At 31.5% G+C, this 27890-nt stretch overlaps 1 protein-coding gene across 5 annotated transcripts in view; it reads right to left on the reverse strand.

Moving 5' to 3' along the window:
* LOC119836751 (multiple C2 and transmembrane domain-containing protein) overlaps positions 1-27890 on the reverse strand; it is a 103320-nt gene that overhangs the window by 12494 nt on the left and 62936 nt on the right. Inside the window, exons 1-5 of one of the 5 annotated variants that reach the window (XM_038362201.1) lie at positions 20242-20506; positions 19187-19284; positions 16517-16628; positions 14874-15028; positions 13458-13649 (exon numbers count right to left, since the gene is read on the reverse strand). In XM_038362201.1, coding sequence (XP_038218129.1) covers positions 13458-13649; positions 14874-15028; positions 16517-16628; positions 19187-19284; positions 20242-20359 — 675 coding nt within the window. In that variant the 5' untranslated portion in view covers positions 20360-20506. Of the gene's footprint in view, positions 1-305; positions 1380-9908; positions 10145-13457; positions 13650-14873; positions 15029-16516; positions 16629-19186; positions 19285-20241; positions 20507-27890 lie in introns of those variants that run through there. The other 4 variants (XM_038362200.1, XM_038362199.1, XM_038362202.1 and 1 more) reach the window with 4 other exon arrangements.

The raw sequence follows: 27890 nt of genomic DNA on the forward strand, positions 1-27890 counted from the left end.
TCTATACTTTAAATTAATTAATTGTTAGCCTCGTCCAATCAATAACAAACATATATAGAAAGGTCCTAAATATGTGTGTAACTTACAGTTATTAGGATCGTAATAAAATAAAACTTATACATGGGCCTACTTTCTGGAGCTGGAAAATATAGCCTGACATCGTTTATTAGATTATTAATTTCGTTGGCTTTAATTTGGGCAAGTCATTTTCTTACATCAGGATTTCGTAATGTGCGCTTTATACCCTATAAATAATACATAAATTTCAAAATGCATAACAGTAGATGCATACACAAAAAACTCACCGTTCATCACTCGAAGATAAACACGAGTAGCACGATTCACTTGAACTATGAAAACTATAATCATCATCTATATTCAAGTTTGTAGCAGACCGACATTTTCTGTACAGCACTCCATGTTTCTCAACAGTTAAAAAGTCTTTACAAATTTCCTTCGGATCTGCGGCAATACTAGGCTCATCAATTATAACAGATGGAATGCTATCTGATTTATGTTCTTTAGAATCTATAGACGATTTATCGATACTCTCCCTGTCCATTGAGTCGATGGAACTTTTGTCATCTGAGAGATGCGACACGAATCTCGATAGTTTGGATTTTTCCATCTTGTTCTGTACTTGGTCTTGTATTTTCTCGTGCAGACGAATTATTCTGTTCTTGAAACGTTCCATCTTGTGCTCCATTTCCGACATTTTTGTTATTCCGGATTTTCCAAATAATCACTGGTTTATGTTTAGGTTAGAGTTTTACACAGAGGCAGGTAGAGGATAAAATAAATCGAGGTAGTTCGACGAAGCTATCGAATGGGCGCATTTCTAGGAAGAATGGAATATGTACTAAATAATTTTGTGTATGATTTTATAGGATATCGTAGAAACATACTGTTTTGAAGCTTCATTTTCTAAGTATCTTAATTCAATTTCAGGTGCGTAGTTTTTCAGTGTTGATGTTTTTAAGAAAAAATAAAAATGAACTTTATTTCAACGAGATAAAGTTTTAATTTGTGCAGGTTATTTGAATGCTGCTGAATGTTAAAACAGATGTTTTCCTTCCTCGTAAACCATATTTTACAGCAAAGTAGTACTACATAGGTAAGTATAAGATCACGTTAATCATTTGTTCTATTCAAGTTCATACGACCGTAATAGTTTGCAATAAACAGTGCAATTTATACCTTAAATTACGCTATGTTAACAAATATAGGTAATATTGAGGAAACATTTGTATTATCGTATGTATTTTTGTAATGTTTTCAAACGAAAACTACTAGTCCTAGCGATTTTAAATATTCTTTCAGAAAGGTCATGTAGTGATGTAGTGTATTAGTGAAGAAATAAGTGCTACATATGTATCACGGTCAAAGCCGGGGCAGATTGCTAGACAATTTATATTTGAGTTAACTTATTTTCATAAATGAAACAGTAAATGTTTTCTATACGCTGATGACCTCAAACTCGCAAAACAAATAAATAATAAAGACGATGCTCTTTATTTACAAGCTGACTTAAATCGGCTGGTGGACTGGTGTTTGACAAACGGTTTAGCTCTGAACACAGATAAATGTAAGTATATACGCTTTTCGCGAAGTACACTCCCTAACACACAGACATACACTATAAATAATAATATATTGGAAGAGGTAACCACTATTAAAGATCTCGGAGTTGTTTTTGATAATAAAATTAAATTTAACATCCACATCGACACAGTTGCAAATAAGGCATTTCAAATGTTAGGCTTTGTAATGAGAGACGCAAAAGAATTCAGGAAACCACAAACCAAGGTCAAACTTTTTTCGGCTCTAGTTCGACCCGGTCTGGAATATTGCTCTCAAGTCTGGTCACCGCACTACGAGGTACATATTAAGCGTCTTGAGAAAATCCAAAAACGTTTCCTGTGGCACCTAACGTTTCAATGCAATAAGGTAAAATTGTTGCCGACGTATGAAAATCAATTGAAACACTTCAATCTCCATCGTTTATCGGACAGGAGATAGTTATTGGACATGAGCTTTTTGTACAAATTAGTTAATGGTTTGTTGGACTGCCCGTTTCTTATTGAGAGAATAAATATTAACGCACCTTCGAGGTGGCGTCGTGTAGATAAATACGCCCCTTTTTCGACCAAAATATCCAAAACCAACCTGTGTCAGAATGCCACAATAAATAGGCTCTTAAAACAGTATAACAAGTTGTCAAAAGATCGTGCAATAGACATAGACATATTCTCAGACAGTCTTCCAAAATTTAAAAATAATGTTGTTTCTTCATTTGTTCCATGATTTATGTCATTGGTCTCGGTCAAGTTTTGTGTGTAACTATTAATTTTTATTGATTTACACTATTTACATTATGTCCACAGTTAATAAGTGGTTTTTAATTGTAGTTTTAATTTTAATTTTAATTGTAGTTTAAATTTATGTTTTATTTTTTAGACTAATTATGTATAATTTTTAAGTGTCCGTTAACAAGCCGTGGCAACTTTTAATTAAAGCAACACTCGGTATGTATTTGTATATCTTATATGTATAATCTTGTAATAGTGTATGTTTTGTAAGTTGTCCTAAATAATAAATAAAAATAAATAAATAAATCGTCAACGCAATTCGATTTCAAACGTAATGGAACTTAGAATTGACTATTTTGTCCGATACAGAACAGCTTAAACGTTAAATGAAAATGTATGGCGTAATGTTCGAATAAGTATTAGAATTTCATTTTTAGATTTGGATAATTAAAAGAAAAACTGAATTGAATGTAGCATAATTATAACATTTTGCAAGTTTTCGACTTAACGTTAAATTGTTTTTTTATATTAATATTGCTTATGCGAAAAGTTTCTACTGTTAACATTACGAAGAATTTACGAAGTGTAGAGTACTCGAAAAAAATTATACAACTAGTAAATTGGCCGCAATCCAAGGAATTGTACAAACAATAACATTGTAGCTTCGATAATAGCGTACCATTTATAAAATAACATTAGATCGGATATACATTGAACGAGATGTGTGTGTTTTGAAATTCATTGTAAACGTTCTTTTCTAGCTTTCTAATTTAAACTATTTTTTTTACAAGAGTTAATGAATAGCATTATTTTAAACACCACCATTTTGTAATATCACTTATACTTACAAGATTCCTAGTAATGGTTTATGTAATCTGTTAATCTAGTTTAAACACTTGAAGTTAGTTAAAAATAGTCTACGTAATAACCAGGCTTGTTACATTATTCTGTATGTCAATCATACTACTTCGAAAGATAATCGTTCAAAATTAGTTGTTAAAAAGCAATAAAATATCTTATAACATTGATATCTAGGTTATGAGACAATTAAGAAATTGAGTAGCTTTTAAAGTACTTTTTGTTTTATTTATCTTAGTATTAGTCAATTCTATTATCTCAAAACAACGGGATGTTAGATATTAGATAAAAGTGTGTGTTGAAGTGTTTGTAGTTAATGGTGTTAGCCTTTTAAAATGCATCTAAAGCCCTTTTAAGCTACGATCAAGATAATAGATTGTGTACGGCGATATGGTTTGCAAATTACTCAGTTATTATGGCATGTCCTTGTAAAGTTATTTGTTCCCATTTTACAACGTTTTTGCTTTATAATGTAACATTTTAGTAGACTCTAATATCCGATATTGGTTTGTTTTTATTAGACGCATTGATTTTGATATTTTGTCTTTATTTATAAGTTTCATATGTTCGATCATCATTTGACAAAATAAGAAATTTATAATTCCTTAAATTAAGTTATATGAATACTAATATTTATTATTATTATATTATATTATTAAACGTAGTGCAGAACACATGAGCTGGGAGTGATCTAACTCTAGAACTTTAGAACCATATTTAAAAAACTTTATCTTCAAACAACAACGGCACCCTTACACCCTAGCATGCACCTTAATCTTAATACAGGTGTTTCTACAAACTACTTAAGATTGCACTACATAACTCTTATATTGCACAAATATTAAAATTGCGAATATTTGTATATATTAAACAGGATAAAACCGCTATATTCTTCCTATCTACATTCGAGCTAGATTTTTGCAAAAATCATCTTCTAAGAATATTAATCTATAATAATAATATTACAAAAGCTGAAGAGTTTTTTTTTGGTCTAACGTGCTAATCTCAGGAACTGCTGGTACGTAGGTACTACGTGGACCAGTATGAAATATGAAGAACGACTTTTGTACATCACGAACAGCCTTAATTAAAAAAATTATTATATTCTTATTAACAGTCCAAAATAAACATAACAGTCTAAAGAAAAGTCTTATCTTGCTTCAGGTGCGTTACAATTTCTTTAGAGTATATAACTTCTTTACAGCTTTTATGAACTTTTTTCAAAAAATTGGGCGTATAAAAATCCAGAGCAAATGAAAAATTTTATATATTCGTCATATCGGTGGCCCGATGATATAAATTGTGTGGATACTAAAGTTTTCTATAATCACCTTAATGGGTAATATTTTACAGACTAGACCGTCGATTGGAGAAAATTGCAACGCAAAATTTCAGTCTGGAAAATATTAGTTCTGACATAGCTAATGCTTGCGTTACTTCAGTTATAAAACACTAAAATTCCATTTATTTAATTTAAACTTCAGTACCTAATGGAACTAGCTACCATAAATTAATACATTGCTTCATAGAATCGTTTCTATCTGGCTGTCGGTTTTGAAAACTTATAAGGATATTAATTACAAGCAATACTTGTCACGCAAAGTAAAGGATAGTCGCCTGGAACAAACAGTATAATTACTAACGTTATCTCGAAAGACTGACTTTGATAAGGGTTCGAATTAACAAGCAAACTTAATCGTCAGCAATTAATGGATGAACTTAATACAGAAAGATGTTGAATTTCTACGCAATATGTCAATGTAAATTGTCAGTTTCCTCTGTGATTTGCCTCTTATTGCGCAATGGCCGGCCTGTGAACACCTTATAAGTGATCGTGTATTGTTATCGCAATATATCTTTAAAATCTTACTTCATTTGTTTTATTTTATAAGTTTAAGGAGCCTTAAGTATGGATGTGAACGCTATTTCAATTAAGCAGAGTGAAAATACTGTCAATAAACATAACCTCAAAAAGCTGAAATTCCAAATAGTATTACGGATTTTATTGATGAGTGTAGGCGACGTAAGTAAACATAAGGTAAATAATAGAATACAAATGGAGTTGTTATTTACTATCGTCCAATAATATTTGTTATTACTTTTCCTTACTTCATTATTACTTGTGACGTTATTTACGCAGCTTATGTGGTAACTTTATGACACATAAAGCAAAGAAAAACCATTTAGGACGGTTTTTTATGATTCCTATGAAGTGTATTGGTTGCCCTACTTAATAGAAAATTTTATTAAATTTTTATCTATATAAATACATATATTTCAACCAATAATTGACTATTTCGTAATCCATATGAATTACGTATAAATTGTATTGTCACTGTTCCTATATAATTGCAAAGTCTGAATTAATTAAATCTGTCCGCTTAAGTGGTTCAAGATACAACTTTAAGGAGTCGGTTACATTCAAACATACTAACTAGGCGACTGTGCAAGAAATATATATATTTTGAATTTAGCTAGACATTATTCACACCTGTACTGCTCAAAACGGTGAAGGAAAGCATCGTAGGCCCATATCCTTTTCCTTACCCTGCCTAGTCCTTTCCTTTTTCCTCTCATCAATCCTTTCCTAATCCCTTCCCAATTAAAGTCGGCAATCCATTTGTAGAGGCGAAAGGTCTGCAATTGACCTTACGCCTCTTCAAATGTTCATGGGCGGTGGTAGCGCTTACCATCAGGCGACCCACCAGCTCCATTGCCGACTGTGACATTAAAAAAAAAAAAAAAAAAATCGTGAGGAATGTCGAGAGTCAATAGTTCGACATGTGGCATCTGCCAACCCGCACACCCAGCGTGGTGGTACCTGAATCCTCATAGTAATATGTAGAAACAATGGGAACAAATATAGGCTGATGATAATGATGATGATGATAGAGTATGTATAAGTTAAAATAACACAATAAGTATCAATTTATTGATACAGGGCAAAAGGCCAATAAATTATATCATGGTTGAGTCTAATCTCAGTGGAATATATGGACGTATTAATGCACATTCAATTAATTCCAAATGTCCTACATTCAGAACAATGGCTGTCTCAACGGACTAACTAACTTAATTGGCGGTTTCGAAGTTTTCCTTTACGTTGTCCACTTTTTCATTTAATCGTGGATGAATTATTCAAACCTAATATATAAATATTTACGTAAGTTGTGCAATACTATTAACAGTATTTATATGATATTATCACATACCATGTATGGTTTAATTCATGGTTAGTCACATCACTAAACCACAAACCACACAGTTAGCGCATTACGTAATGCGTACTAAATGAACCGCTTGTAAAGAATTTTGCTGAATTCAAGTTTTACCCCAATATCGGGAAAGATATACTTAAAGAGATTTTATATGTATTTTTCCGAAGTTTTGTTAGACTTCATGGACTTTCTTGATGAACGAACTAGAGTGATTAAGGCTTTGCTGCCATTCTACGCAGAAAGGAAATTTAATACTTTTAAGACCTTCATTATTGTATAATAGAGCATCTAGACTTGAACAAGTTTGCAATATGCATGAAATTGCAAACTGCTTGAGAAACCAAACGACCGAGTCTCTAAGTGAGGCGCACTATGAGGGAATTGTATAGTAAGGTGGACCACTGTTTATATCACATCAGAACTTCTTTAACTTCTGCTGAAAGAATTGTCAATCGTTGTAGGTATATTGAGTTACCGATTTATTATCTTACAGCTCCTACATAAATTTGATACAAGAAATAGATTAAATGAAATAATGTAAGTGCATTATTGAACAAGTGATTTATAATTCGGAGGAATAATATTATAAAATTACTTTTTCTTCAATGTAGATATTCTCCGTTTTATTTTCTATGTATTTAGTATTTCAATCTTCTAGGCACGTTCTATTGTCTGCAACAGTTCGCCGAACAGAATAGTGAACTGAGGAAGGAACTAATTTATAAGGTATAACAAAGGAACTACTGACACAAAGGAGACGCCATATTGCAAAATTTTCTAGATGTCTGGAAATATGATATAAGAAATTTAAAGAAGATATGACGAATTTTTGTATTATGAGACGCCTTGTGTTTGAAATAATTGCTTTCTAAATTAACATATAAATAAAATGATTATTAGATTTTGTTTAAATTGTGATGAACACAGTTAATAAATATAATCTTTTGAATTGAACATATTACGTTTGTTGAAGAAATTATGTATTTTTTTGTCAATCTAATCAAGTTTTTCTAATCGACGATACAACTGCATACATCAATATGTTAATAAAAGTTTTAGTATTAGAGATATGAAGCAGTTATTAATTGTATTAACCTGATTTTCCATAAACAATTTACCGATAATAATGCTAATATGGCATCCACGGGCAGGTCATATTAGCACTGTTCGGGTTGATTAGCTATTAATTAAATTGATTATCGTACTCACGAGGCAATTACCTATATTATTGTTATTATATTTACCCATAACTCAAAAGTAGCATACGAGCACTGTTTTTTTATTTCAATTAATGTTTTATTAATTTTGTTATTATTTTGATTCCAATCGTTGGCACTGGACAAGAAAATACTTTATAAGCTTGATTTAACTCATGGCTTTGCTCGCGAGGTATACGAGAATAACGCTGGGCTTACGTCATACCGTTGATCTGTTGTGACGTGAAGAACGGACAAACAAAATTATCCGGTTAAAGGATGAATTTACTTTTAGCAAACATTTAAACAGTACGTATTAAAATACTTAAGTGTAAAATGAAAATTGAATACAATTTTTGTTTATATTTTTTCATGCAAACTAAACATGTAATGCTTTGGGGTAAAATTTGTAAATTACTTGTTACTTTATTAATAAACTAGCTGCACCCGGCAAACGCTGTTCTGCCTTACTCTTATCATTTAGGAGTATGAAAAATAGATGTTGGCCGATTCTCATAGATACCGAGTAAGCACAAAAAATTTCATCAAAATCGGTCAAGCCGTTTCGGAGGAGTATGGCAACGAAAACTGTGACACGAGAATTTTATATATTACTAGCTGCGCCCCGCGGTTTCACCCGCGTAAGTCCGTATCCCGTAGGAATATCGGGATAAAAAATAGATGTTGGCCGATTCTCAGACCTACCCAATATGCTTACCAAATTTCAGAGGAATCGGTCAAGCCGTTTCGGAGGAGTATGGCAACGAAAACTGTGACACGAGAATTTTATATATAAGATAGATAAACAAAAAAAAGTATGAAATATAATCATATCGAGTTAAAACATTATAAAATAAAATAATATCTAAATGTATAACTTTTTGTTGACATGTAGCGTCAACAGAAAAGGAGTCTAGAGGGACAGGGTTTTATGCACAGCACCTTGTTAATTTTAATTAAGATTACTAACTACTTAAATCTTAGGTAGGTATTGCAAATGAATAATTTTAGAACCTATGATGGGAACTAACACTTTATAAGTCATAGATTGCGTCTAACATTGGTAGGGGATTTAAAAGCTACATAATACAAAAGTGCCACTGTGTCTATATCATCGAAATATTGGATCATGCGTAAACATCGACTCGGTTCCTTTTGAATCTGTGGTTAAAAATATTATCCACTATTTATAAACGCTAAAGTTGATAAGAGTATGACTTTAAATACAGTCAAAACACTCTTTATTCATGAGTCATGGTTCTGATTGCTTTCTTCACTATCTAGGCCATCGTTAAATACATCTCCGAAAGACAAATTTTCCAGTAAAAGCTACCGTATAGTAATTACAAGGGACAAAAGACGAGGCGTAACAGCTTATTTTCATGAATTTTAATGATCTCCTTGGAACGGTCTTATCTTAAGAGACAAAAAGCCATGATACGGGATAAGTGCTTTCGTTAGTATAACAACAAAATATTTATAAACATCAAATTTTTTTGCTTATACGTTAAAGTTGAATGGCAATTAAAATCTCCATACAAAAGACTCATACATATCTGTTATATCTATAAAACAATTTTAAATTTCTACTATTACTTTACAGTACAAATTAATATTTTGTGAAGAAGGAAGTATTTTAATATTAACTTATTGTAAGCCATCACTTATTTTTTCAAAACTACTTAATCTCTCTTTTTGTGAAACTATAGTCAACTAGCTGCGCCCCGCGGTTCACCCGCGTAAGTCCCTATCTCGAAGAAATATCGGGATAAAACGTTGCCTATATGTTATTCCAGTTGTCCAGCTGTCTACGTACCAAATTTCATTGCCATCGGTTCAGTAGTTTTTGCGTGAAAGAACAACATACACACACGCACATGCATACAAACTTTCGCATTTATAATATTAGTAGGAAGGATTTATCTAACTCAACTGTCAACGGTCAACTATGAAAATATAACAGACAAACTGCCTCCATGTTTATGATATAAATATTGCAGGCCCATAATATTAATAACAACAAACAAAAGACATGTGACTAAAGCACATCGGCGGTCCAAATTTAAAGACACGGAGTTTTTAAATTTTGTCGCATCGCTACTTTTTATGTAAGATTAATTTATAGAAAAGAAAACATTTTTGCTATGTTCATTTCTTATATCAGGAAGAAAGTAAAGTGTGAATTACAATTAGGTATTTAATTAAAATGATACGTATTAAGGTAACTGTCTTAGTTAGGTAGGTATTAAGATTATAATTTAAGTATATTATAATTACTTAGGTCTGCTCAATGCACATCCTTAACTAAGGTATTACCAGCATACAACCTCAGTAAAAATTCCTTGTATAAATAAAAAAAAACTGCACAAGACCCAAACGACGCCACATAAAAACTGGTTCCGTTCACAATTTACATCTATTTCACAAGTTTAAAACAACACGTTCTAAAAACAATAGCGCGTGCGCTTTATCACTCATTGCGTTTATTTATTTGTTTTACAAATTTAGGTGAGGTTATTTTTTCGCGAGACTTATTGCGCGCACGATCACGTACCCGCGCAACCGGCGCACGACTGATTTGAAATTAGAATGTGTTTTATGGAGTGCACAGACGATTAAACGGATTTAACAATAATTTTTGCAGAATATAACATTGTGATATAATATTGAACAATATAAATAATAACAAAAAAGGTTTGTTTTGAAGATATAACTAAAGTTAACTGGTGTCTGGTAGACAATTTTTTTTTTATCATGTAGTTTTTATTTGCCTTTATTTACGTTCGATAGCAACATAAATTGACTCACAAAGTTTATTACTTACATACAATATCTTTTATGTGAATTAAAAAAAACTATTGTAAGTAGTATATCAAACTTTTTCTCAAATCTGCATGTTGGCGTCTAGTTACTTCATCGTCTAGAAGCCAAAGGTACAGATAACATAATACTATACTAGCCAGAAGGCACATAACCATTCAAGCCTGGTATAGTTTATGGTTTTCCAGAGTATAAATTATTTTATCTGTGGACTTACGCAATAAATCTTTTTAATGAGAACTTAAATGAAACGAGATAATTTGATAGAGCATGAATAATAATTCGTGACTAATGTAACTCAATGTTGTACATCTAATTTTATCTATAAGTACCTATTTAAACCACCGTAGAGTTTGTCTGTTTGTTTCGATGAACGCGCTCATCTCAGTAAGTACAGGTTCAAATTGAAAATATTTTTGTGTTCGATATTTATTAGTTTATTTATCAAAGAAGGCGTACGAATTTGGTCAGGTCGTGTAATAATAAAAATAGCTTTTCAGCCGCGGGAAGAAAAGGAAAAGTAGGGAAACTTCAGTGGGAATGAGATGTTTGACCGCGGTAAGCATTCACACTTAATGTGTGACGAGACTCTTATTTGTATAAGGAATTTATGTAGGGTAATGCTTATAATTCTACCTACTAATATTATAAGTGCGAAAGTTTGTAAGGATGTGTGTGTGTTTGTTGCTCTCTCACGCAAAAACTATTGAACCGATTGCAATGGAATTTGGTACGTAGATGGACAACTAGAATAACATATAGGCAACTTTCTATCCCGATATTCTTACGGGATACGGACTTCGACTACGAAAACGTGGGGAGCAGCTAGGATAAAATAATTCTATATAAACTCTTTTGTGAAAAAAAGCGAAGCCAAAAATAAAACAATAATTTGAAATTCGTGATAAAAAATATTTTTATTAAGGACAGTAAAAGATAACTATATTAATTTCAAAATAACAAGCACATTTATATAGATATACTCGAGGATAGCTATAAAAATTCATAATATAAAACTAATTAAAATTTCCGTCACGTACGTTGTAATTAAAATAACCTACGTGCCGTAATGAAATGAAATTTAACTATTTAATTTCTAAAGTAAGCAACAATGAATGTACACAACAATTATGTTGATTACAAGACCCAATTCTACAGTCAAATTTTAAGTATCCAATTATTAATTAAAGCGACTCCTTAGTTCGGCAATCCATCTAAAAAACAAATGTTCATGGGTGATAGCAGTAACCATCAGGCAACACATTAGTTCCTATGCCGAATGGGACATAAAAAAAAGTTCAGTTCAAAACTGAGAGGTATTGGGTTCGTTTCAAGGGATTTGGTAGGACAGAAAATGTTTCGGCGAAGTAGAATCCTATTAATATTATAAACGCGAAAGTTTCTAAGTATGGATGGATGTATGTATATATGGAAGTTTGTTACTCTTTCACGCAAAAACTACTGAACCGATTGCAATGAAATTTGGTACGTAGATAGCTGGACAACCGGAATAACACATAGGCATATTTTTATTCCGCTATTCCTATGGGATTACATACTTACGCGGGTGACACCGCGGGGCGCAGCTACTATATTATATTTGAATAATCGTAATTTTATGTTGTCATGTTTGCAAAGAAATTCGATCCGTGAAGTAGGTGTGAAAACTATAATAATAATGTAAGGCTGAAGAGTTTGTTTATTTGAACGCGCTAATCTTAGGAACTGCTTTACCGATTTAAAAAATTCATTCACTATTGCATATATAGGTGCGTGATCCTTGCTTGCCACGTACCACGGGCGAAGTCGGGGCTGACCGCAAGCTACTTAATAAACGTAAAAGGGTCCGATTGGCCATAAATGAATCATTTATTGTTTGAAGGAGTGTATAATTGATGATACTTCGTGGGTTACGAATGAATCTTTCATTTAAATGTGAAGCGTGTTATCTACTCTATATATATTTCACAGACTTTATTTATTTATTTATTCTTTATAGTACATATAACCGAAAGAAAAACAATAAATTGTCATTTAAAAAAAAACCATGCCGGCACATATGCACTAAATGGCGGCCTTATTGCTATTATTATATAGATAAAACAGGTATTTAAAGATATACATACAAATAATAATAATACATATACTACATGGATAACAAATATTATATATACATACATAAATTTTGTCCTTTATCGCCTATAATGTAGGAACATATTTGTTCGCGGTGCTTTTATTCATTTAAGCTAATAAAAATATAAAGACATTTAATGTAAATATCACACATATATTGTAAAATGAAAGTTTGTTTGTTTGGATGTTTGATGACGGTGTCCGTCAATCCCGCTGAAATTACTGAACGTTTTGATGAAATTTGGTATACAGACAGGGTATGAGCTGACTTGGGTGATAGGGTAATTTTCATCCTGATTAAATACTCTCTTGAGATAATGTAGTAAATTATTCCGAATTTAACGCGTTCGAAGCCGTGGACAAAAGCAAGTCTACACTAATATTATAAAGAGGAAGAATTTTTTTTTGTCTGTTTCTTTGTCATGCACAAACTCAAAATCTACTGGACCGATTTTCAAATTTCTTTCACCATTAGAAAGCTGCAACTTCACTGAATGACGTAGGCTGTATGTACCAGGGGCGAAGAAGGGGCGTCATTTGATCTCATATTTATATGCGTAAGAAGTTTGCTTGGAGTTAAGAAAGCCAAAAACGTTAAATACCTTTGAAGAATACTTCCTTCATAAAAATATGACATTTATATCCCTTTGAAATGATTGGTTAACGCAATAAAAACAGCAGACTGAGGCTGATTCAGAAATAGGCGCAGAAAGATTAAAACTCGCTTTTCCTGTTATGAAAAATATACTTATATGCTTTCTTAATGCCCTTAATATTTCGCAGAATAAATCACTCCCAGGTAACTTAGGTTTGTAGGCCGCATCCAAAATACCAAGTACTAAATAACAAGCTAAATTTCACACGTTCAATTACGCTACAATTTCAATTAAACTTATTTTTTCAATTAAACTAAATGCACCCACCTGCTCTTTATCCTCTTGTGATTTGGGATACAAAGTGACGTTTAAAACGATCTCCCCCATGTCCTGATTCAGTTTATTTGGGTCTCGTAAACAGAGTACTAGGTCTTGAGAACGACCTAACTCCAGCGCAGTTAGATCTAAATAACAGGATCCCATGAAGTCGTCTTGTAAGCCCCAGTCGTAGTCGAATACCTGCGAATGGTTTGTGTTACGTATTTGATAATTTAGATCATAAATAACAAATCATTCTCATAAATAACAGTCATTATCTATGTATTATCACAATTATTATATCTGTAGAAAGTTTTTGTTGCGAAATATCTATGAATGCATATTACTATACCTACGACTTTCTAAAATATTTTAATTTAGACAAGATTCAAAAGAGGGGAAGCATATAGGTTGACTAAAATTTTATGGTCTGAATAATTTCCCTTACCGCACATTGCGTGTCTCTCAAATACATAAAGAAACAAAATTAAATAGTGGATACCCTAAAATTACTAACAGTTAAATTAGAAAACTGATGTCTGTTATTTACAAAGAAACAGGTCAAGAGTCAGGGCCATTCACAAAGTGTATCACAGTTTAAAGAGAAGTGTTTATATAATAGGATGCAAAACGCTTTTAACATTTTGTCAAGGAGTGACGGTAGAAATTAAAAATTTTACCCCTCTCTGTGATTTGAGTGTTATTATTATTGTTATATTATAGAAAATATTTTTAGGCAAGCCAAGTTTAAATAAAGATATAATTTACTCCGTAAAACACCCGTGACCTTTCATGTGGTATCCTCAAGAGAACCTGTTTTTGTTTATAATAATCGATATGCGTATGAATATTTGCATAACTGTCAAAAAAGGGACTTTTAAATTATGCTATTAAAAGGGTTTTTTTGTATTTATATGAGATCCAATAAGTAGAGGTTATAAAGACGACACTTCCCTTTAATTCACAGCACGTAAGGCAGAAAGATGACAAAAATACTGGCCCACATACTAAGTCTTCATGAATATTATAATATGCACTCATACATTTAGAACGTACTATTGACCTACTTTCTGAGTTTACCAGAAAAGCAGTGAAATAAGTCGAGTATTACCGTATGAAAAAAAAAACTGTAAGTCTGTGGCCATTGAAATGTTACGTGAGATAGCCAGATAGAATAAATATATGTTCGAATTTACGGGTGTCAGTTAGCAATTGTAATATTAAAAGTATTTGATTTTTAACCTCAGACCAAAAACAGGTGCCTTGGTTCTAAGTAGCACCATCATGTAGGTCATACGAGAATATTAGTCTTCAGTGTACTTATGTACCTCTGTTTTCTACAGCTTTTGATCCCAAACGAAACTTCTCAATTCTGAAGCTTTATTTTTTTTTTAATTTCAGTTTTTAATAAGTCTCCATACATACCTTTAATTGGACTGGCTGGAAGGGATCCTCAATCGGAACTGTGAAGCACTCATCCCACACTGGGTTTAAGTCTCTATATACAATCCTGGACTTATGCAGCAGCCGCCCCCCCACTTTGAACTTTACATATGGGTCGCTTGTTCCTGACAACAAACCTGGATTTCGACCCCACAATATGGTTATTAGATAAGAAGCGAAAATTAATATAAAGACACTACGGGAGATGATGGTAATGAAGTATGTTTTTTTTTATATCTGAACGCTAAATTTAGAGTCTAGAAGCACTAAGATCGAGGCTAGCCAATTAGGTAAAAATTATTTTGTTTATTGCAATCTGCAATGATTCAAAAATTATATTAATGTCTAATAATTAAAATTTTGCATTTGTTTATTGAAATAATTGGATCTTGGAAAACGAATCCCAAATTTTAAAAATTAACAACGAATGATTAGAAGTTATAATTGAATTATGAAGTTCCTTTGATTGGCTTTAATAAGTATCGTTTCTACAACTGAAAGACAAATGAGTTTTATGTTTAAAGAGTTATCATACTTCGTAAATATTTTCTTTAAACAATGTCTTATACTACTGTGTTATAAATAACAAATCGGTCGTGATTATCAGTGATCCGTGCTTTATTTCCTCTGTGCTAAGGTTGAATATTTTATGTGATCATAGGATAGGTTCAAAAGCAAAAGCGCTAAATACTTGCAAGTAAAAAAAGTGAACAAAATAAAACATCTAACACATGCAAGAAATCTGAAATAATTTTTAAAAATATAGTTCATTTTTCTATAAAATTTGTTTTAAATTTGTATGTGTGCGTGTATATTGCGAACTTTTTGAAGACGTTATCCGTTTCATGATTTTAGAATGAAATTCATTTTTATTTGGTATTGAACATTTTTCATACGGAGATCAATGGGTGTATAGATTCTTTAAGCATACAATGTGACTTTAAATTAACTAAGTAGCATTGCTGTCGTCTCTTTCTAGATAGCAAGTGATAGCAAGTGAACATTGGTCGCTTGGAATTTGTACAAGCGTAAGTAATAATTGCAATTTGACTGCCAATTTGTAAATTTGCTCGCATGATTTTTGTATGTAGTGTGTCTTTTGAATCGTAGAAATAAGTTTATTTTATATAAAATTATTTGGATAATATCAAACTGTTAATTAAAATAAACGTTAAAATAAAGTGGTAAATTGAATTAGAATAAAACATTAGTTTTACGATTCGATTAGATAAAAATCAGATTTACAGATTCAACTTGATAGTTCCATTCTTCCATATTAATCAACCGATTTCTAAGAAAGAAGGCGGTTAAGAATTCGGCTGTATTTTTTTTGACTTTGTCATCTCAGAACTTTCAGCTGAGTGAACAGATTTTCATGATTCCTTTTATATTTACAAGATGCCTTCCGAGTGGTCGCATCAAAATTTGGCCTATTCTGACAATTTTAAGTCAGTTGTTTTTTTTTTTGTTTGTTAAAATTAGTCATTAATTGATTCTTCCATTAATAAATAAAAGGTATGACCAGATACATTATTATTATTATACCTATTTTGAGATTGAAAATCTGACATTTATGAACGTCAAAGCGTGTAGTGTGTGCTGCGTTTATAGTTACATTCATTTACCGTTTTTGTCCATGGCCACTAAATTTTGTCCCCTCTTCAAATGTATTCGAAGCTGGAAGAACGCGAATTGTCTTAATTGCTGTTCCCTCAATCGCTGGCCTTCGTCTGGTTCCTATAAAACAAGTTTTTATATGAAAAGTAATAAATCTTTTTATGTTACTGTAAGTAATAATATTATTACGCAATAGTGCTGTTACGTCAAGCGTTTGATTTTTGCGTTTTTAAAGTACAACTTTTGAAAAAACAAAGGTGTAAGTAGTAGGTACAAAAAAAAATTTTTCAGACTAACTATAATTTTGTTCACAATTATCTCTTAAATAAATTCTCCAGAAATTGATAAGAACGTGCAATTAAAATATATATTTTGTGCTATTTTAGTTGGCGTTCTGCTACTGAACAATATGTCTGTAAACATATTATGGTAGGTAACTGCTTTCATTTTTATTGAATAGATGTGGCAGTTTCAATTATTACAAAAGAGAGGTATCTCATAACCGATTGATTAATTGATTACCAATAAGTATATAACTTATATATTTTTAGAATATCAAGCGTTAAAACCCATTTCTTACTGTAGCGAATTGAGTGAACCGAGCGAACCGAGCGAACCGAGCGTAGCGGCCGGCGAATGCCAATATCGACTTTAGAGCTTTACCCACCTCAACATAAACTAATACGGATCAAAACTAAACGCCAATTAATTAATTTGAGTTTTTAACTCGCTTTCCTTAGTTAGTTTTACTTAGTTCCTTAGTTAGCTATTACAAAGTCATTAAGTTCAACTAGTTAACAAGGGAACACGGGCTGTAACGGAAAACGGGTTTTAACTGTAACATAAATAAGTTTTCTAAAGAGGATGGCAAACAGAGACTTTTTAATTTGAAGATATGAGAAAAATCAACATAATATAGATTCCTGTTGCCCATAATTTATCCGTTCTACTAATATATGTAATGTAGCTATAGTTTGTTGTTTATAGGACGATGAAACTGGGTTGAATTTAATTCCTTTTGTAACTCAAAACCAATTATAGGAAAGCTATTTTGAGCTTGTCAATTTATTTTGATAGAGGTTAGCAAAATTTTATTTAAATTAAAATGATTGATACAATGCAAGTAATGTCACATAAACGACAAAATATCTTCTTATATAAATATCGTCTTCAATATCAAAAATGGTTATACACAAAAAATAGACATTTCAATGAATTTATTTATTTGATGTATTGCAATCGAATTCCATCACTTTCTTTAATACCGTAATACAATACAACAACATGGATATCTTCAACCAAGTAGAATAATTCCAATTATATCGATACGCTTGGAAACCCTAGACATGATAACATTGTACTGAAGCACTCCAACGCAAATTGATAGCGTTTATCAGTCAACAGCAATAACAGTAAAACACGACGGGAAATTATAACAATACATAAATCAAGTAAATTCATACATTTATAGGCGCCTATTCATATTTTGGCGCAATAATAACTCGCATATTTTTTGCAGGCGTTTTATTTTACCCGCGATCAGATTTTGTAGACTTTTTGTAGTAATTCAACTAACCTTGTTGTAGTATTTATTGTATTTTCTACTTGTGTAGTCTATTATCTGTAGATATTGCTTAATATGTAAATAAATAGTGAATTTGTGTACGTTTAAAAAAAATTGAAAAATTCTTACATCTGATCAGAACTTTTGACATGATATACAATTTTTACTCTTCTGGTATCCCAAAAATAGAAAAAGGAAACGCGGAAGACAAACTAGAGGATGGGAGGACGACATTATCAGAACATGGACTAGGACGGCACTGAACAGAAAATAATGGAAAGGAATAGAGGAGGCCTTTGCCAAACTGAGTCAAACAGACCAATCATCTTAATTAAATTTTATATGTACTTATTTTTGTGTCTGATTAAGGCTAGTAAATAAATAAAACAATTTTTCCTCATTCCCCATCCATGAAACGTTAATATCCTATATTGGAAAGTAACAGGGTATAGATACATAGAGTCGGAAACTTCAAAACAACTTTTCTATTGAACGAAACTTTGTAGCCCAAATGTCCTCTCGTGTGAGTCTAGATAATTTCCCCAGCGCTTTGCGTGATCCAATTTTAGAGCCAGCTCGATTTAAAATTTGAAAAGAATATACGCAGTAAAAGTCTCGTGTCTCTTTGCGGAGTATTGGGTAAATGCAATTGACATGTTACATTGAACGATTTTCTCGCTGAACAAGTGAGCAACTATCTATGTTATGACTATGTCTACTATCTATGTTGAGCATAGGCAGATACTTCTGTTTAAAAGCAAGTCCTAAATATGGAACAAAAAGACGACGAAATACTAGACTTTTCACTAATATACTCTCAATAATTTTAAGCTTTTCCACTTGGAGTAAGTAAGATATCACTAAGATCAAAAGATCACTATTAAAGTAATTAGTTTTGTTTAGATTTCAGTGTAAAAATATAATGTTGCACAAAACATACCTAAATAAATAAAAGTTCGCCAAAAATTTTATCAATCATCAAACAATGCGTTCATCAGACATCCTAACACTTCTTTATTAAAATACCCTGTATTCAACAATGAACATAACTTCCTAATATAGTTTATTAGTCTCAGATCCAACAATACTACGAAAATTTTATTAAAATACTTACCAATTGTAGTAACTCAACCGGCGGCCGGCCGCAGTGAGATGGTGTTATTGACGTCGATGGCACGGGGTCTATTGAGGCTTGGCGAGTCAACGACTGATCTAGATGAAAATAATTGAATTTCATTTCACTTTACATTCATGATAAATAATAAGCATTTGAAAATGGTATAGACTCTATTATTAGCTAGATTTTATTAATAGAAAGAGAAAAGCATCACTTGGGAGCCGATATACATGTAGACTTGTTTTAGTCCCACTAGTCTGATCAACTCGCCGGCCATCAACTGCACAGGAAACATAATATAGTGCAGAAGTTATTGAAAACAAAGAAAGTGAAAACAAAGCTTATAATTAGTATTTAGTGTATTCCTTTTCTATTACTTCTTTAATCGGCATAATGTAAGGAGAGGTTGAGACTGGTGTCGTAAAGCTTCGTACTTATTGTCATGTAGAGTTCTACACCTATTAATTAAAGATATTCCATGGTACAAAATTATCTGGAAATGTGGTTAAATCTAATGTTACTAGGTTTCTATGACATAAAGTTCATACACTTCCAACCTCAATAGTTCCAAGTTGTAATCGCGTGAAGTTTGCGAAAGAGCGACATTTCCTCGTTGAAATGTAAATCGTTTGAAACACTTTAATGTAGGTAACGTTAGTTTGTTTAATCGTAACCTTTTTGTGTTTAATTAATTTCTGTATGGTGTTTAACTTATCTGTATTCATAATGTTAAAAGATCCAATTGTAATACTACATACTATCCAACTAATATCAAGATGGAATCAGCGCCATTTTAAAAGCCAATTTAAATTGAACCGTTACTGAAATAAAAAAATATGTCTTAGTGAACATCGTGTTTATTGTTAAAATTACATTTAAAACATAATTGAGATAATATCAACAAGGTAAGGACAATATTAAGGTCATTAATGTGTCCATTTTTTGCTCATATTATAAATAGTTTTTTTATAATTAAATGCAAAATACAACAATTAATTACAAACGTCCTTGAATGAGTCTGTCCTTTTTACACATTACTGATTTCAACTTACCGTCTCGTTTTCGGAAGAGGCGCATCCTCCGCCACTTCCTGACAGCGATTTTAATTTTCTTCATGAGAGCACAGTTTGCGAGCGCACTTAATAATCTGTGTCGCCATATTGAACACATTTATTTATTGTCTGTGGTTGCATATTACATTGTGGCCGATAGGGGTTATCACATTATCTCTGGCTAGTTTAAATTAATTATTACATTTGTTATTTTTTTATATTCGACTAAACTATAATTTATTGTGTTCTTGATATTTCCATGGACTACACACACACAAAGTTTGAAGATTTTTTGTGTTTTTTCCCTCTTAAAGATAAGACACAGTGTAAATTGTAACAGAGTCGATTTTTATATCTAATCTAAAAAAAGGAACGCTCTTTTTAACGTTGTACAGAATATTATTGAATATTTTACTTAAAGCCTGTAAAAATTGGTATTAACAAACTTGTTTATTAAAATAAAATGCTATATATGCTATTGAAACGATTGATTTTAAAGTACTCCGTGTACTTTAAATCGTTTCAATAGGCTTTATAGTTTAAATATTTCTTAGACAACAAGAACATTTTAATTTTCTGTCCAGCTAAAACCTATGACACGGTTTACGCTGTAGCAAGCGTGCCATCGGATTTTTTTTAGAAAATAATCATTTAGAAACTAAGGTAACCTAACTACGAGTATGCGAATAGAGAGTTAACAAGAGCAGCGCTCAGAAGAATTCATCAAGATTCTCTTACGTAGTGTTGTTAGTGAGTAATTGTAAGTAATGTTAAAATTTCAGTTATGAAACGAACTTGCTTTCGTTGATAGCGAGCTATTATATTCCGCAATATTGTTTTTAATGAAGCCTTTTACAAGTAAGAGAACATGAAAATATTATATGAAATCAATTCTATTAAAAGTTACTAAACATCTTTTTCTTGTTCGTCTTTGTATAAACATTTAGCTACCTACGTAATCATTAAAGTAATGACAATATTACAGTCTTTGCCCAAGCTACCACCAGTGTATATATGCATCATCATAAGAAAATCTATAAAAAGTTTGTTCCAACATAACGTATATATATACAAGCTATTGAGAATAGAACGCGGCGGGACACATGTATACATATGAAATTATGATATAAGGCAATTATTATATAATAACTAGTTACTGTTAGGATATATTATTATTATGAGTTACTGTTATGCTATCACCTTCAAAATTTCACTAAGTTTAAATATTCATTCAAACTATATAATGATCCTGAGCTGTTTTTGAGAGCAATTTCTTAATCACTCTATAAGAAAAGCTTCAAGCAATCATCAATCTTTTGCTAGTGTTGTATCGCTTCCCTTATTATCGATTAAGCTGAACTTGATAGTGATGTAACGCGACTAGTGGGCGGAGTCGACGCTCCTTTGTTTAAATACCCTTCTGGTCTTTTGTTGCAGTGTTATTTGAAAGTGTTTAGTAGGGAACAATGAAGAAACTGTGAGGCCTTGTTACCTGGAGCGAGATACTAACGGCAATTGAATAAGGATTACTAATTACAGAGATTTGAAAATGTTTCACGTTTTTCGGTCTTAACTTGAGTGTTTCAAACGAATCAAGCAGCGCTGAAGTTTATTTGTTTTAAATGTTTGTTTCTCACGGGCATGTAAGAGATAAGTATAAAATAAGCTTCTGATATATTTAGGGCATGTATATTTTGATTGTACGACGGTGATTTTTTTAATAAAAAATAATTCTTGGAATTTTTTTTAATAAATATTTCTTTGCTAAAACATATTATTAACTGTATAATACACCAATTTAAATGATGTTTTATTGGACTAAGAAGGTAGGTTTTAGGTTAAAACTGCAACAATATTTTACAGTAATTCTCATTTTGAATTATTCGATTTTACGGAGAAATACATTTAAATTTGGAACAGCTTATTTGGGTTACAGTCGTCGACGCTTTCCCCAGTTGCCAGTATCGATTCTAAACTACCGGAAATTCGACAACGCTGTAGTTTCCAAATTTAAATCGAGATTTTTGATATAGTAAATGCTTACTTATATAATTCGTGTAACATAACATATAAACTTTGCTGAGTTTAATCTACTGTATATTTTGAATGCGTAAGTTTAAGTACGTTTTGATGAAATAATAAATAGTTTTATTTACATTTTTGTAAACACTTTTAACTGATCAAATTTATTCAATATTTTAAATTTGTCCATTATAATTGTCAATGAAATTTTGCCAAAAAACAAGGCACATTTTACGGATACAGTCCTGAACGAATTACTTTTGAATCCTTGCCAAAATGGTCAAGGACAAGCCATTCACTTATACTACTAATATTATTTGGTTTATTTATATATACGACAAACATGAACGAAAATATCATAATAAACAGTATGATTTAAGGTCATTGTATCCAAATAAATTTAAAATGTAAACTTCTCTATACCTAAATACGTAAATACGACTGGTCGGATTTACCCCAATAATTTGAACAATAATTGAATACATATTAAAATTTGGAGTAAATAAGTCACTAAACCGTTTTTGTTTCAATTTTAAAAAATCGCAGTTTAAAAATTAGCACAATTCTTAATACACGTCGTTTTACTCATGACTGTACTGACTGTATCTAGTTTAAATTAATCAATATTGTATATGCCGCCATTAAAATATATATGCCGTTGTTATTTGGTAAAGCAGTAGTTTTCTAACGACAAAGAATTATTAAAATTGCAAAATTCGGCTAGTCGTTTTTGAGTTGAATCGCAACAGACAAACAGACTTAAATCAAATCTGTCCCGTGTAAAATTAGTTAAGAATAAAACATCTTTTAGCACACTAGATAAATAGACTAGTTTCTAGCTCACACTGAAGAAAACTTCTACATAGGGAGAAGAAGGGGTCTCTTTCTTTATTGTCATCAAGTATTCTGCTACCGTTGTAAGTTCTAAAACTCAGACAAACACCTATTAACTATGAACTTTGTCTTCACAATTTGTGCAGCGTAATAGTTATTGCTAATGCGCCTGGATTATGTTGCGACGCTAACAAGAATTTAAGACGTTAATATCATTTTAAGTTCTCTTTGTTTTTTAACTGACTTCTGAAAAAAGAGGTTATCAATTCGACAGATTATTTTAACTTAACTGGGTGAAACGATTTTTATGATTCTTTTTTTATTACATGTGTCTAATTTTGTCAATTTGGAGAAAGTTTTTTGTTTTTAATATATATTAAATGTTTGATTATTTTAATTTAAATTAAAACAATCTTAACAGCTTATATCAATATTAATAATCGATTTAGTTAGATTAGATTCGATTTAGTTTTGTAAATTGTCAGTCATTTTCGTTATTTTAGATGCTAGTTTGTTGGATTATTTATAATATTATTGTGGTATGGGTAATTAATTAAATTAAAACTATTTAAAACACTAGGTGCAGCGTGAATGGGCCAAGCCCATTCTGAGAATAACCACTCCTTTATATACCTAACTCGGTGGCAGGGACAGGGGTGCAAAGGGACGTATAAAGTTAAAACAGAATACTTCATATTGTTCTATATCAAATAGCTTCTTTAAGCTTCTTTAAGCGTTCTTAATTTTTATGGGTGCCGTGGTGGATTAATTTTATGTAACGCAAGGCACGGGTAAGCTTGTACATTTTTATCCCAGGGACATACCCTGTGTATGCTTAAATCTTTAAAACTACTCAACGAATTTTGATGGGATTATTTTTTTTTAGATAGAGTGATTCAAGAGGAAGTTTGTGTCTAATAACATCTATTAAACTTCTCCGAAACGCGTGCGAAGCCGCGGGTAAAAGCTAGTAGCTAGTAATTGTGAAATAATTTTTGAAATCGGTCCAGCACTTTTTGCGTGAAAACAATACAAGCAAAAAAATTACAGAAAAAAAGAACTGTTTTCTCTTTATAATATTAGTGTACATTAACATATGTTATTATACATAAAAACATTACGGATAACGTATTTTTAAAAACTAGAAGACTATCTGTATTCAATATTTACCCTTTATTGCCCTTTCTTAAAGTTATATTTACTATTCACGGAAAATAGTAAGGAACGTGAAATTTCATAAAATAAACCAAATTTTGTATCAAATACCCAAGCATGTCCGAGATAGAATAAATTGAAATGTAGCTTTGAGGTTTTGGCGGTCTTTCTTCAATTCCTTACCGTTTGAGAGGAAAAACTTTCTTCGCATATAAAATTTATTTAAAATCGTCTTAATGGTCTTAGTTCAAATACTTGCCAGTAAATTTTTAGTGATACTTTTAAATAAATCACTTCTACTGTTATAAGGTCATAATCTTCTTAAAAAAACATTATGAAATTTGTTGAATTAAAAATAAAATAATTTTGTTATAATAGACCATTACTTATTCATTACACGATTCACTTATTTTCAAACGACTTAGGAACATTTTAAACTCACAGATAGTAAAATAACACAACAAAGAACCGATATTGTATCTGTATTCTCTAATTTATAAAAGACAGCTTCGAAGTTGCCATGTGTAACAAAGACTTTGAGCAGGCTTAGGCATTGAAGGGTAGACCTTGATTGAAGTGTCTTTGAGTGAACACATATCGAGATAAAACACATGTGAGTAGGCACGAAAGGTGAAATGTTTTTGTTGTGTCTTTCATATATATTTTTGTAAGAATTGACAACTAAAATACAGATACAGAAATGAGGATTTAAAGAAAATGTTTTATACACCTTATTAAATGAATCGAGGTTATAAATATATTTTTACTAGCTCTGTCTCCTAGATTTACCTGCGGACAAAACCACATACAAGTATTAATATGGATTTAACCAACGATTTTATTCATTGTTTTAGATCTAAAAGATAGATAAACCTTTAAAAATCTCATTGACATTTAATTAATATTAACTATTTAAAATTTACAAAAACTTAATGTTTTTATTACGTATATTTATCATTTGCCTTGCCTAGTGCAACTAGGATTAAAACACTTTTAGAATTTAGACACTTTATCTCAGCTTTCTGCTTAAAATTAATATAGGATTATGGCAATAAGCTCGGCTAGTATATGCAACCGCAAGAAGTTTTTTTTTTTTTTATGTCACAGTCGGCAATGGAGCTGGTGGGACGCCTGATGATAAGCGCTACCACCGCCCATAACCATTTGCAGAGGCGTAAAGTCGATTACAGACCTTACGCCTCTACAAATGGATTGCCGACTTTAAATTGGGAAGGGATTAAGAAAGGATTGGCGAGAGGAATAAAGGAAAGGACTGGGAAGGGGAAGGAAAAGGATATGGGCCTCCGGCTCCCCCACTCACCGAACGAAACAGCAGCAGAATGCTATTTCACGCCGGTCTTCTGTGGGGGTGTGGTACTTCCCCGGTGCGAGCTGGCCCAATTCGTGCCGAAGCGTGCTCGACTACCACATACAAAAGATGTTAAATATGATTTCACTGTATCTTCATAAACGGAATCTAAGACGTGAATTGATGATGATAGAAGCAAAATGTTATCACCATTTTCATCCTCACAATCTTTGATCGATTCTTTTGATTACAGTATTCTTTATTCAAAATATTATATATACTAATGAAGCAACATTTATCAATTTTTGTCTTATTTTATTTATCCGCAAAATTGGTACATTCCTTTACTGACAAATAACCTATAAACCAAATCAGAAGTGAATGAACTAATTCTGTTAACCTAATGTCCAATAAGGGCTGTCTTCAATAAATTTTCATACACAGGACACAATCGCGGCGCTTAATAAAATAAATCTATTACAGATATAATACGATCATGTGTCACAATAAACAATTCTAAGTAACCACCAAATAGTCTCGTATAATTACACAATTCTATTACAGAGGCATCAATCCCTCAACGTTCGCGACTTCATACGAGGTTAATACCCTAGAGAGCCATCTATTTAACCCATTTCATTTGTTGATTTTACATTGTATTTCTAAAACCATCGCGTGTTTAAAAGGAAACCCGTTTTATAACCGATTATCGATTGTGTGTCTGTTGAAGGTACTGGTTTTTTTGTTTATTTGAATAAAAAACAATTTTATAGTTATTTGGATAGCTTAAAAAGGTTAGAAAGTTAAATGCCTAAATTTAAAGATATATTGAAGACAAATACACAATAATGAACATACTCTCTAGCTCTTTTGCTTTATCTGCCAAACAAAAATAAGCAATCAGATCCACCAACTAATCTCTGAAATGAAGGGTATCGTCACCGTCGCTTCAATAAACATTTAGAGTAATATTGAACCCTTAGAATAATATTCACCTTTAACAGCTTCAGCCATATTCAAATTTTTTCATTCAGAAAGATACCATTAAAACACATAGAGTACTTGAAATAATCATCATTGATAATTCAACATTTTTTCTTAAATGTTTCGCCATTACATAGATAAGTTAGTGACTGTACATACACCTTTTAAAATTCTCATAGGCATTGCAGATCGTCGACTATCAGATAAACAGAAACTTCGGTTGCTCGCTCTAGCATAAAAAACCTGTATGTAATTCAACTCGCACTTGAAATCTTTTCGAGTCACCTAGATACTCAATAAATCATAAAATTGATTAACAAAAGAGAATAGACTCCTTAAATAATTAAATGACAACAGTTTTCAAATTACATCGCGCTCCACTGAATATGCACTCGGATCAGAATGAAGCCTGGGTTTAAATTGAAATAAATTGTTTACAAAGCCACTTTCAATGTTGAATATACTCACACTCCACAGATACTTAATTTTGTATTTTGTTTTTCGAATTACCTTGTATTCAGAAACAATTGCTGCTTCTCGAAAGAGGGTTGCAAAATGAATTTTTCGGTTTTCAAATACTCTTCTTTTTTAAATGCCTTCCTTGATATTATATGTAAACTTAATTAAATGTGAAGTATAATATAGTGTCTTTATATACTCTGGGTTCAATATTAAACTCTGATCTGTTATTTGTTGATTAAAGATGATGTTTTCGAATGCATGGTAGTTTTCTATTTCTTTAGTTCTTACAGATTTAATAAGAAAGAAAAGAAAACTATAAATCATTATTTGTAGATTTGAAAATAAGATCTCATAGATTGAACTACCAGATATACAAAAAATATATATCTCTCTTTATTTCTTTTTCTTTTCTTTTTTATAAGTAAACCGCGAAAATAAAATTACACAAAAACAAGAAACATTTTTGTATGGTATAAATGACTATAAGTTGAAGCATTACTTCGCTCTATTTTAAATCGGACTGTTGAGTCACTGCTTTTAAAACATTGCGAAAACCTTTGGATGTTTTTTTTGGAAATTACAGTTCGTTCAAATAAATAACTATTTCGCCCCTTTTAATTAATGTTAATAATCAACATTTTAATCTCTCTTGTGTCTTTCTAACTATGTTCCTGACCCGGATCCTTTAAAAAAAAATTTAAAAGGTCATTATAAATTAATTGTTGATAATGTGCACAGGTTTCGCACTAACTTACCTACCGTATACACCTGACATTGAAATAAAAATCCTGCTAATATTATAAATGCGAAAGTTTGTAAGGATGTGTGTGTGTTTGTTGCTCTTTCACGCAAAAGATACTGAACCGATTGAGCTGGACATGGA

This window comes from Zerene cesonia, chromosome 25, assembly GCF_012273895.1.
Source record: "Zerene cesonia ecotype Mississippi chromosome 25, Zerene_cesonia_1.1, whole genome shotgun sequence".
Lineage (NCBI taxonomy): Eukaryota > Metazoa > Arthropoda > Insecta > Lepidoptera > Pieridae > Zerene > Zerene cesonia.